We start from the raw sequence: 12,405 nt of genomic DNA on the forward strand, positions 1-12,405 counted from the left end.
ACCTCATCCTCGGCGGTCGCTCCGTTGCCTACGTGGGCCATGTCTGTGCCTGTCCTCCCTCAGGTCCGCAGGTCGGCCGGGTTCCACTGCTGTTCCTGTCGCTATCAGGAGAACCACAATCCCATTTCTGTCACAACCGCGCACACGCCGACACGCACCGTCCGCGTCCGTGCTGCTGCAGCCACGGACTCTGTATCCTCCCCGGTACAGATGTGTTTTATTTCCTCCTCTGTATCTCTGTCCCGTTTATTCCCCGTGTCGTCTCCGTGTTGCTGTTTAATCTCGTCTTTTATGATTCCGGTTCGTCCTTCTCTCTCGGTCGGTCGTGGCGGTGTTGGACGCCGATCCTCTCCTCTGCTGTCTCTCTCTTCCGTGAAGAGGAGAGAAAAACCGTCTACGTTTCACACACAAACCGAGAGAAAACACACCTCCTTTATTTCCGTTTCTCCGCCCCCACACTGAGAGAGAGAGGCAGACACTGAATTAGACCATGTACATTCGGCAAAACATACAAAAGCATCAAAACATCACTTTTTAAAATTACATTACATAAATATTTTTAATTCATAGAATTCAAGTCGAAATATTTAGGAAATAAAGCAGCAGTTTTACAGATAATACAGCTTTTTAAGATTAAACTGGACAGGTGACAAATTAGAGCAAAAGGTTTGGAAGGTTCTGTAAGAGGTTGTAATGGTCATTGAGGAGGTTCTAGAAGTTCTAGAGTTCCTAGGGATCTTTTGAAGGTTCTAATGGATTTGGGAAGTCTTAGTGGTCATTTGAAGAGGTTCTGCAGATGGTTTTAGAGGGTTCTGGTGGCCCTTAAGAGGATGTAGTGGTGAAGTTTCTACATGTATACATTTTTGGAAGTTTAAGCAGTCAGTGATATGGTTCTAGTGGTCAGGGAGACCGTTCTAGTGAACTGTTAGACAGTTTGGAAGGTTCTGTAGGGGGGTGTATTGGTTAGTGAGGGGGTTCCAGAGGTTCTGGAGTTCCCAGGGGTCTCTTGGAGGTTCAAATGGTGCTTGAGGTTTTCCGTGTAGTTTGGCAGGTTTTAGTGGCCAATGATAAGAGTTTTAAAATTAGTTTTAAAAATCCTTTTAGATCATAATCAGACCACAATTTTGAGAAAACTGAAAATAACTTCATAATTTCAGTCATAATTTACAGAAAAAAATAATTTTGAGAGTAAACCTTTAATTTGTAGACAGTGAGGCCAAACATTTACAAAGAAAAGTCAATATTGTAGTCCGACTTGTGATGCCAGTTTTGTTTAAAAAATTTCTGCAAGTAAAAATCACATATTTACACAACGGAAACAGTAACAGCCATTTTTACAATAAACTGTAACAACTGCAAACATAAAAAGAATAGAAACATCTCAGTGTCACAATAAAATACAGAATAAAATATCTGACTGTACAAAGTTTTATAAAAACACAAAGCAGCTCTGACTGTACGTTTACTGCCGTGATGTCCTTGAGCAAGGCACTAAGTCCTCCCCAGCAGCAAGAGTATGAATATCAAGGTTCAGTGAGGCGATTTAATGCTTTAATTTTTAATGCTGCTGACGACAACCTGACATAAAGAGAAAGTACACTCAAAACAAAGCCACATTTCCTCATGCCTCTTAGATTACATGCAGATGACTTAGTGATGTGAAACAAAATGGAGCACCATATACACTAAAAAGGAAAATTAGCAACAGAGGGTTAGGGTTAGGGTTAACCCTAACCCTAACCCTTTAAACCAGACTTTATGCAGCCTTGTGAGGACCTGATGTCCCTAAAAGTAACGTTAATGAAACATTTTTTAAAAATAAAAACAAACTGAAGGACAATGTACCCTCTCCTCATAAAAGAGTTAACAGAGGTAGATTAAGGTTATGTTGAGGGCTTAAAGGCTGGGTTTTAGATTAAAAGGTAAAATAATTAAAGGTTAGCTTAACTTAAAAGGACAGGTAAAGGTGGAGGGTAATGCTCAGGTGTATCATGTTAGGCAAAACTGTTAAAAATAACAAATAAGTGTGTGTTAGTGGAAAAGAGATAAACACTGTCCTGGTAAAAATGAAATTGAAATTGAGATGAAATTATCTCAACTGCACTAATGCACTGACGTTAGCAGGAGTTAATGACGACTGTACCTGCTCAGGTGTGACAAAACACTGTAAAACTCCTGTTCAGATATAACAGCACCTTTTCATTTACAACACAGAATAAATAACAGTTAATGAGCAGGTGAATGAATGTGATGAGGTAAATGGTTGTGGACATTCTCATTGTCCGTGCAGGGGGGTGGGGGGTTCAGGTCCACACCCCTCAGCAAGGAGTTGGTTCAGTCCAGACTGCTACAGAAAGACTAAAACTTCAGGAAGAGTCCACTGGAGCTGGAGGAGGGGGCAGGGGTGATTAGAAGAAACCAACAAACAAAAACATTAAAACTTGAGATGAAAACAATTAAAACTTGTTTTTTTAATTCACATTCTTTCTATATTTAATTAAACTTCTTATTCACTCACAGCAGTAAATTATAATTCTCTTTAATTTCTTTACCTCCCTCTTCACCTTCTTTCTGCTCCTCCTCCTCCCCTCCTCCGTCGGTCCTCCTCCTCTCTTTCACATGTCCCATGCGTCTCTTCACCTCCTGCAGCACCTCCTCCCTCCTCAGCCTCTCCCTCCACTGCTCCACCCTCTGAGCCTCCTCCCTCTCTTTGTCCTCCAGCAGTGACCGCAGGAAGGCGGCACTCACCACCTCCTCCCCCTCTCCCACCAGGAAGGCGTTTTTGAAGCGGTTGTATAGCATGGAGGCCTTGTCCATGATGGCCTGGTTCGCTCTGTAGTACCGCATCTACACAGAAAAAACCATGAAGAAATACACATGGTAAAGTACTTTAATATAAATAATATCATTGAGGATTTAAGGGAAAGTTTTTATGACAATATATTATATAATATATATATAAATTAATTCGTGTAAGCCTTCCAAACCCTGGTATTCCAGCTACTGCTCAGTAAAATCACGGTTTAGTCAATGGAGTCTGGTAGAGATATATAGAAATGTTTGTGGTTAAACTAAAAGGATCTGACTCTTTAACAAAAAGCTCTGTCTCTGTAGGAATCCTATCATCATGTTATCAGACACTGAGAAGAACAATCTGAGTCTGTCAGTGATAAAAACAAGAACTTTAGTGGACAAACTTTGACGTGGACAATTGCCAAATGGACTGAAAACATTAGAGAACAGCAGGTGATGCCATTAAAGGTCTTTGTTTTGTCCACCCAGCAGTCCAAAATCCAAAAATATAGAAGTTAAAATAAGTTAAGATCAAGAAAAGCAGCAAAGTCTCCTATTTGATGATGATTAATCGTTTGTGTACCTTCCTCAGCGTCGCGACGAGCTCACTGTGTCTCTGGACGTGTTGGGATGTTACATAAACCATACTGAGCTGATCCAACGCCGTCAGACACTTCCTGATGTCCTGGAGGACAGAAACAAAGACATGTAGAACAGATACATGATGGAGGAGGAGGAAGGGCCGAGTCTGATCCTTTGTTTGTGTCTTACCGGGTTGTCAGTCTTGAGAGAAATCCTGATGTCTCCGTGGATTCTGTGAAGAGTCGAGTCCGTCAGCGTCATGGTCGAACTCTTCTTCTGCTGCTGCTCTGCCTCGCCTCCGTCCGACGAATCGCTCTTTGGTTTACTCTGTTCTTCTGCGCTGCTCTCCTCCACTTTTGTTTCAGATTCAGCTTGTGGCGTCTCTGCAGATTTCTCTGCTGCTTCTGTTGTCACTTTGTCATTTATCTTTTCCTCTGAACTCTTTGTCTTAGTCTTTGTCTCTTCTGTGTTCTTGTCCTCCGAACTCTTCTTCCTTGTTTTTGTTTCTTCCGATTTCTTCTCTTCCAAACTCTTCTTTCGCGTTTTTTGTTCTTCCATTTTCTTTTCTTCCAAATTCTTCTGCATTTTTGTTTCTTCCAATTTCTTTTCTTCCAAATTCTCCTTCTGTGTTTTTATTTCCTCCGTTTTCTTTTCTTTCGAACTCTTCTTCTTTGTTGTCGTCTCCCCCGATTTCTTATCTTCCAAACTCTTCTTCTGCGTTTTTATCTCTTCTGTTTGATCTGCTGTACTTTTGTCGTCTTTCTTCTCCTGCAATTCTTTGTCAAGTTTTTCGCTCTTCTCCTCATTCTTCTCTTCTAGTGTTGTCATTTTTTCCGTCTCTGTTTCATTCTGCTCTCCTTGCGAATTTGAAGCTTTTTGCATTTTTTGTTCTTCGCTTGTTTTCATCGTCATCTCTTCGTCCTTGTCCTTCTTCTTCTTCTCTATTTCTACTACGTTCTTGTCTTTTTTGTCCTCTGTCACCGCCCTTGTTCTTTCTAATTTCCTCTCAACCTTCTCCCCCTCCTTCACCTTTTTCTTCTCTTCCACCTTTCTGCTGTCTGTCTTCCCCTCTTTCTTCTTCTTCTCCTCCTCCGCTGCCGCCATCGCTCCTCCCATCATCGTCTTCACCTGAACCTTTGCTCCCTGCCCGACCGTCGCTTTCACGATCTTCCCGATTATTTTTCTCTCTTCTTTCTTTTCCTCGTCTTTCTGCTCCTTACTTTCATCGCTCTTTTTCACCTCTACTTTTTTCTCTTTCACTCCCTCATTCTTCTTTTCCTCAGTCTTCATTTTTTCATCCCTCTTCTGCACATTTTCTTTTGTCTTCACCTCATCTGTTTTACTTTTGTCGCTCTTATGTTCATCCTTCTTTTTCCTCTCTGCTGTCATCTTTTGTTCGGACATTTTCATCTTCTCCTTTTCTTCTTTTTCATCTCTTTCTTTCTTGTCTTCCCTCTTCCTCTTTATTTCAGTCTTTACGGTCATTTTCTTGCTGACGGAGGCTTTAGCGCCTGATTTCCTGCTCGTCACTTTGGCGACCGTTGATTCCTTCGCGCTCTTCTTGTCTGTCGTCTTTCTGAGCTCGATCTTCCTGATCAAAACAGAAATTAAAACATTTAACACTTCATCTAAAACGCTTCCATCACTTCTGATCCATGCAAGTGTTTTTCTTACTGAGCGCTCTTCATCATCTCCCTCCTCTTCACTCCTCTCCCGGCCTTCAGCAAACCTCTCAGGGATTTCAACAAACTCTCCCTCTTGGCAGCCAGGCGGCGCTGTCGCTGTCGTAAAGAAAAAAGATTAACCCTCCACATAGAGACGTTTCCCTTCCTGTATATAGAATCAGCACAACCTCAGTTCATCATATCTGTCCCTCAATAAAGACTCATATACACTACAGTCAGATTGTGTAGAGCGTCGTTACTCTGTGATTTAAGGTTAAATGAGAGAACTGTGATTTAAACCAGTTTTACCTCCTCATCCACAGAACTGCCGTCTTTCTCCTTTTCCTCTGTTGCTTTTCCATCTTTCACTTTTTCTGTTGCAGTCTCTCCTTTCTTTTCTTCCTCATCCTTTGCTTTCTTCTCCTCCTTCTCCCCTCTTCTCGTCTTCATCCCTTCACTCTCAGACTTTTCTCCACTTTTCTCCTCCATCATCTTCTTCTTCACCTCCTCTTTCTTTCCTTCCTCTCCTCCATCCTTTTTCTGTTCCTCTTTCTCTCCTCTCCTTGTCTTCATCCCTTCTCTTTCTAACTTTTCTCCAGTTTTCTCCTCCTCCATTTTCTTCTTCACCTCCTCTTTCTTTCTCTCCTCTGCATCCTTCGTTTTCTTCTCCTTCTGTTCCTCTTTTCCCTCCTCTGTATCCTTTTTCTTCTCTCCTCTCCTTGTCCTCCTCCCTTCTCTCTCAGACATTTCTCCAGTCTTCTCCTCCTCTGTCTTCTTCACCTCCTCGTTCTTTCCTTCCTCTCCTCCATCCCTTGATTTCTTCTCCTCCTCTGTATCCTTTTTCACCTCCTCAATCTTACCTCTCCTCGTCTTCATTCCTTCACTCTCAGATTTGTCCCCAGTTTTCTCCTCCTCCGTCCTCTTCACCACTTCTTTCTTTCCTTCCTCTACATCCTTTGTTTTCTCCTTCTGCTCCTCCTTCTCTTCTTTCCTCGTCTTCATCCGTTCTCTCTCAGACTTTTCTACAGTTTTCTCCTCCTCTTTCATTCCTTCCTCTCCTTCGTCCTTTGTTTTCTTCTCCTCCTTCTCTCCTCTCCTCATCTTCCTTCTTTCTCTCTCTGACTTTTCTCCACTTCTCTCCTCCTCCATCATCTTCTCCTTCACCTCCTCTTTCTTTCCTGTCTCTCCTCCATCCTTTGTTTTCCTCTCCTCCTTCTCTTTCCTTTCTCCTCTCGTCTTTGTCCCTCCTCTCTCTGAGTTTACTCCCCTTTTCTTCTCCATCCTCTCCCTCTTCTTCATCTCTCTTTTCTTCCTCTCCAACCCGTCAACCTTCACCCACACCTTTATTTTCTTCTGCACCACCTTCCCTCTTTTCTCCTCTCTCTTCCTTTTTCTTCCTTGGCCCTCCTCTCTTCTCGTAGTCTCCTCCTTCCCTTTGCTCTCATCCTGTTTTGTTTTCTCCTCCTCCTTCGGTTCCTCTTTCTCCGATCTCCTCGTCTTCATCCCTCGAGCGTCTGCTGACGTCTTCTCCTCTGTCTCCTTTTCCACCTCCTCTTCATCCCTCTCTTTTCTCTTCCTCTTCACTCCTTGACTCTCAGACGTCTCCTCCTCCTCCTCCTCCTCCTCCCGGTCTCTCTGTCCTCTGTTGTTCTTGTTTGTTTGTGTCGGAGTTGTTTCTGTGGTCTTCGCCTTCTTACCCGCTGCTGGAAAAAAGAGAAACTTTTAACTACGACGTCGATGAACTTTTGTAGAGTTGATAGTAAAGATAATTAATTATTAGCAGCATGTTCAGCAGCTTTAAAAAGTATTCAGACCCCTGCAACCTATTCACAGGATGAATAATAAGAAGAAACTGCCTTAATCCAGGTGAGCAAAGCTTGTAGACTTGAAGATGTAACTGCTGTGTACTGAATAAAGGGTCTGAGCAAAGTCCTTATGAACAAGTCGCACCACTCGGCAGCCATCTTAGCAAAGCCCCCTGGGAATTATTTCTGGCTAAAAACTGAGCCATAACCTCTCAGACAGACAGACAGCCTTGGTACAGTGTGTGTTAGTTACCTGGAGCAGGACTGGTGGGTGTCCTCTTTTTATGCTGCGAAGCATCAACCTGAAAAAATAAAACAATTAGAACAAATGAAAACACTTCCTCTCTCCCTCTGTCTGAATCCATCAACTGAGTCTGCTCTGTAACGAGCATTTCATGACAGAAAACGTGTGATATTAGCTCCTCTAACTGATGCTAAAGATTTTTCCTCTTGGATTCTTTCTTTTCTCAATGTCATTTTAAAACCAAAACAGAAAACAGCGCCCGATCACTGACGGTGTCATTACCTCGGACTCTGCGGATCTGGTCCTGGTAGCAGCAGCATCTGTCTCAGGTCTTTCAGGAGCTGGTTTGGAGTCTGTCTTTGTTTTTCTGCTGCGTGTCGTCGCTGCAGCCTCCGAACCATCTGCAGCCGTGACGTCTGTCGAAGCTGAAGCCGGTTTGGTCTCTGGAGCAGATCTTAACGAGGCTCTCGTGGGAGTTTTAGCAGCAGTTTCTGTTTTATTCGTAGCTTTGCTCGGAGCGCTTCGACCAGCAGCTGGTTTGCTGTCGGGCTTCACGGGGGCAGACTTACTGGGGGTTGATTTGGTTGGAGTATTTTTCAGTTTGTCGTTTGTTGTTTTGGGTGCAGGCGTTTGTTTAGCAGGTGCAGCCTGTGTGTTGGTCTTTGCAGGAATCTGAGGAAGCAACAGAACAGATTATGAATTCATACCACAGCGAGCGAAGGTCGGAGGACACATACGTGAGCGTTTTAGTCGCTGACTTTGAGTTTACTCCCGACTCCAGGTGTGTTCTGGATCTCCCACATGCCCTCGGCGAAGCCCTTGATGCGAACGCCGCTGCCGTACTTCATCTTGTTACCGACGTAGGGGATGATGTTTTCTGGAGGGAGGCTGCCTCTGAGGAGGGAGAGAGATCAATCACAGACCAATCAATGTTTCCTTATTGATTGCCAACTGATCAGCAGCTGCGTGTACATACATCTGGTGGGTCCCAAAGAAGAAGACCGGGACTCGCTTCTTGTATCCGTCGTCTGACTTACAGATCTGAACACACACAGATGTATCAGGTTAGATATAAATCAACAGTGGTACAGCTCGGACTGTCTGTATGTGGTCTAACAGGTGCGTACCCTGGCAGGCCAGTAAGGGAAGCCCTTCATCTTGGCAAACACCAGGTCTCCTGGTTTGAAGCTGTCGCTGTTTTTCCCCGGCATCCTGCAGCTGAAGCTCGATCACAGGGAGAGGGAATCGAACCAGCGACCTCTGAAGCTGAAAACAGCCTGAAAGAAAACAGAGGAGACATTTAACACAATAAGGCCAAGACCTCTAAAACCCAAAGACAATCCCCAAAATATTTGTTTTTTGCACTGACAGGCTCAGACTGTTATCAGACAACATTATATATAGTTAGTGCTTTATATTAAAGAGTAAGATCCTGTTAGTTTAACTAGAAACATCACTATATATCACTACCAGACTACCATCAAGTGGAACCCAGAGCTGCACTTTTATTTAAGTGCATTTAGGAGCTTTATTATAAACAGATGTCTGGTTTTCTGAACCAGTTTTCAGCCTTAACTGTTGCTTGTCGTGCTCGTTTGATCACACGCTGCGTTATGTCAACTACACAATCGAAATTAAAAGTGAAATCGGGTCGTTCGCAGCTGTTTCTACCGTGAAATCTGACGCTTTATGTGAGCGGTTTCGTTTTTAGCACCACGTTCACTCATTGTTTACAAATACAGGCGAGTTAGCTCGGAAGCTAACTCTGCTAGCCGGCCGTTAGCTCTAACGGGAGAAATTCGAATCTCTGCCCTGCGTCACTTTTTGTCAGTTGGTCGTTTAACGGGAGAGAAACGGCGCAAACTCACCGAAAACCGAGCGGTGATCCCGTGAAGACGAACGCCTCAGTGTTTCCTCGTTACAACTGGAAGCTTCTCGTTACTAAGCTACGCTGTCCGGCTTGTCGCCATGTTGGCCGATTTCTTCCTGTCACGTGATCATCGATGCTTTCCCGCCTGTGGGTGGACTGTACCAACGTGAGAGGAAGGGGAGAGAAGACTGTACCATCTTGGGGGAAACGGTTTCGGTATGCTCCATACACGTTATAAAAATCGAACAACGGTTTCTTTATTTTTGTTCTTATAATGAAGAGAAATAAATATCAGTGAGATTATGATAATTATTCCCGTGTTTCAGGCTGTGGCGGAAAGTAACGAAGTACTTTTACTTAGTACAGTTTTGAGTTATTTGTACTTTGAGTATTTTTATTTCCTGCTCATTTTTACTTCTACTCCGCTAACATTAATCTGACAACGTTATCTCTCAGTTTAGGTAATACTACTTCTATTACTATTACTACTACTACTGCTACTACTACTAGTAATAATAATGATAATAACAATAATAATAGATAGTGATGCGTTATCATAGCTTAAACTTTTATTGAGCCCTAGGTTAAAGAAACAAAATACCCCACATTATATAAAATTATATATATATATTGTAATATAATATAACAAAGTGATGCACACATGAATAATTACAATCCAAAAATCTAATATACTTTATTCTGAAATAAAACATTACATAAAATAAGTACTTTCACTACAGCTGCTTTAAGTATTTCTGCACTGCTGTGTTACTACTTTTATTACTTTAAAAAATAGGAGGTTTTTTTTTATAAGATGGAAAAGTTTGGAGAAGTTCTCAGGAAGGTTTTGAAGTTCAGATTACTGTGATACTTCAGATAACTTAAAAACATGAAGACTGTGGATGGAGTTCTGCAGCCTCTGTTTTCTCTGATTTCTGGAGGTTTACTCTGGACGGACGTCAGGGATAATGAGATCCTCAGGAAGTAGACGTCACGCTGAATCTAAAAATGTGTTTCATGTCTGTGAGTTCAGGTCTGACTCAGCTAGGACTCTGAGAACAAGATTGGATTTCTGTCCTGCTGAATGTCCACATCCAGATCCGGTCATTTCACCAGGGTCAGTCATCCATTTTCTTTAGACTAGGAGCCTTTATCTGACTTCTTCCTGTCTGTTTGTTTGTTATCTCCCAGAGTTATGAAAGGTCTTGAATGTTTTTCCCTCTCATCTGTTTCAGTTTTGAGGAGATCCACGTTACAGGAGCTGCAGTGTCCTTGTGGTCTGACAGAGCTGGACTTCCTGGACCTGCTGAGGTCCGCCTTCCTTCATAACCTCTACAGATCAATGTGTTGTTCATTAAGTTATTCATACAATCATGACAGTGGACGTATTAAAAACAGGGACGCTGCTGAGATTCTTCAAAGAACAGACTTTGGTCATTGACTCCATTAAAGTGTAAAGTTAGGGTTAGTTAGTCATTTCTACTTTAAATGGTTTTCTGACTTTCTAATTTTTCTTCGCTGACGACTCAAACATTTTAGCTCCGTTTAAAAAGACGTGTGTTTAAGACACTGAAGACACTGGATCAGGTCAGAAGTGATGCTCTGTGGTGACATCATCATAGTCATCATCCAATCCCTGCTCAGCCTGGGTGGGTGGGGTCATCACCATGGAGACGGGCAGGTGGTTTCCTACAGTCAGAGCAGGTTAGAGAGAAAATGTAGAAGATTTATCAACTGTTAGAGACGACTGACTGACTGACTGACTGACTGACTGACTGACTGACTGACTGTAAGGTCAGTGAATGATTCAGAGTGTTACCTGTGGGTCTGTGTCGATATAAAGACACCATGAGGACAGTGGAGATGAAGTACGGACACAACATCACCAGGTAACGGACCAATATGAACATGAGGTGGAGGGACCATAGGACTCCATCCCTGGCTGAGGCAGGGGTTGGAGTCACAGTAGGAGTCGGCAGGTTTGTGGTTGTAGGTTTTCCTGTAGAGAGAGAGTCACCTGGTCAGGTGAAGATGTGGATGAAATAAGTGTTGAAATCAAAGTGAAGCTCCTGACCTGTGACAGTGATCCAGCTGGGTGGAGACTCTCCATCACTGCTGATGTTACACTTGTAGAGGCCTTCATCAGACTTGGTAACATGGTGGATGGTCATGTGACCTGTAGGCTCAGTCCTGATGAGGGAGCCATCTTTATAGAAAGCAGCTGGGAGGTTGGAGGGAGTGGTCTTTGTTTTACAGTGCAGAGTGACATCATGTCCCTCCATCACAGGGAGGACAGGACTCTGCAGGATCACTGATCCACCTCAACACAGAGACAAACTACAGCATTTCATCCATTTACACACAGCTTCATCAATACTAACTCCACAGTCTGATCTTACCAGTGACAGTGATGCTGATGATGTTACTGGTTGCTCCCTCTCTGGACTCACACCAGTAAACTCCACTGTCCCAGGGGAGAGTGTAGCTGATGATACAGGAAGAACCAGCTGGTTCTCCCCAGGTACCATCACACTCAGCTCTGGTTTTTCTGGCAGTCGTCCTCCACAGCCTCCATCCAGCAGAGCTGTCGTCCTCCTCACAGCTCAGAGAGACAGAGTCTCCTTCAAACATCTGAGATCTGCTGGGACTCACAGTCAGACGAGCTGAGGGTTGAAATGAAAAAGTGCTGAAAGTTTTTCTGGTTGTCAAACAAACACAAAGCTCAAACAGCTTGTGTGACTGTTTCTCTGAAGCTGGAGCAAAGAGTAAAGACACTGATGTTCAGCTGATGAACAGCTGCTCATTTAATGCTGCAGAGTTCAGTGTCTCAGACTGGAAAGATGTTCTCAGAGTTTTTCAGCAACATATGAGTCAACATGTGAAGCCTATCAACATGAAAACACTTGAAATGATCTTCATTGTCTTTTCCAGCTTTTTCTCTCAGAGTTCTCTACTGAAAGCATCAGTTCTAATGAGGAAGAATCCTGAGGATGAACAGATGGAAACAGAGACAGAACAAGTTTACTGACCTTGGTTTGTTGAGCAGATCAGCAGTGAGCTCACAACTACAGAGAAATGACACTCAGGTTACTGTGAGCTTTAATGACTGCTCTGCTGTGGGAAGCAGCAGTGATCATCTCTCAGCATCTACACATCAACACACATCCAGCAGGTTGGACTCACCCAGCAGCCTCTGGACAGATGTTCCCTCCATTCTGCAGCTGAACTGAGATCAGCAGCAGTTTGACAGACAGTAAAAGCCTCCTCCTTCCTCTGTGTGTGACGCTACATGTCAGAGTGTCTGTGCTTTTCTCTGCAGCAGCTTCCAGGAAACACTTTGAGAAACGAGGACGTGAACCCACAGACACCACAGATCACATGGTTAAAACCACTGACAGAGGAGACTCTCATTAACTGGATTAATAACATAACAACACAGTTAATGAC

At 43.3% G+C, this 12,405-nt stretch overlaps 2 protein-coding genes across 6 annotated transcripts; both read right to left on the reverse strand.

Moving 5' to 3' along the window:
* Positions 1-1,177: 1,177 nt before the first annotated feature.
* Positions 1,178-9,081, reverse strand: LOC108892303 (trichohyalin). 5 transcript variants are annotated; one of them, XM_051067937.1, is made up of 12 exons: positions 8,957-9,081; positions 8,216-8,365; positions 8,065-8,129; positions 7,847-7,982; positions 7,371-7,760; positions 7,098-7,146; positions 5,349-6,739; positions 5,050-5,156; positions 3,565-4,966; positions 3,377-3,478; positions 2,553-2,847; positions 1,178-2,386 (listed from the first exon to the last, which is right to left on the reverse strand). In XM_051067937.1, exons 2-12 carry the CDS (start codon positions 8,297-8,299, stop codon positions 2,367-2,369), a joined length of 4,041 nt encoding a protein of 1,346 aa, XP_050923894.1. In that variant the 5' UTR covers positions 8,300-8,365; positions 8,957-9,081; the 3' UTR covers positions 1,178-2,366. The 5 variants fall into 5 exon arrangements, with proteins under 5 accessions (XP_050923894.1, XP_050923897.1, XP_050923893.1 ...); XM_051067940.1 differs by having other exon boundaries at positions 2,565-2,847; positions 5,349-6,742; XM_051067936.1 differs by having other exon boundaries at positions 5,349-6,742.
* A 436-nt stretch (positions 9,082-9,517) lies between these two features.
* On the reverse strand, positions 9,518-12,301 carry LOC108892307 (Fc receptor-like protein 5). Its single transcript, XM_018689795.2, has 6 exons — positions 12,142-12,301; positions 11,988-12,023; positions 11,358-11,621; positions 11,033-11,278; positions 10,778-10,957; positions 9,518-10,647 (listed from the first exon to the last, which is right to left on the reverse strand). Exons 1-6 carry the CDS (start codon positions 12,170-12,172, stop codon positions 10,547-10,549), a joined length of 858 nt encoding a protein of 285 aa, XP_018545311.1. The 5' UTR covers positions 12,173-12,301; the 3' UTR covers positions 9,518-10,546.
* Positions 12,302-12,405: the final 104 nt, after the last annotated feature.

Source organism: Lates calcarifer, unplaced genomic scaffold (genome assembly GCF_001640805.2).
Source record: "Lates calcarifer isolate ASB-BC8 unplaced genomic scaffold, TLL_Latcal_v3 _unitig_2166_quiver_1328, whole genome shotgun sequence".
Lineage (NCBI taxonomy): Eukaryota > Metazoa > Chordata > Actinopteri > Centropomidae > Lates > Lates calcarifer.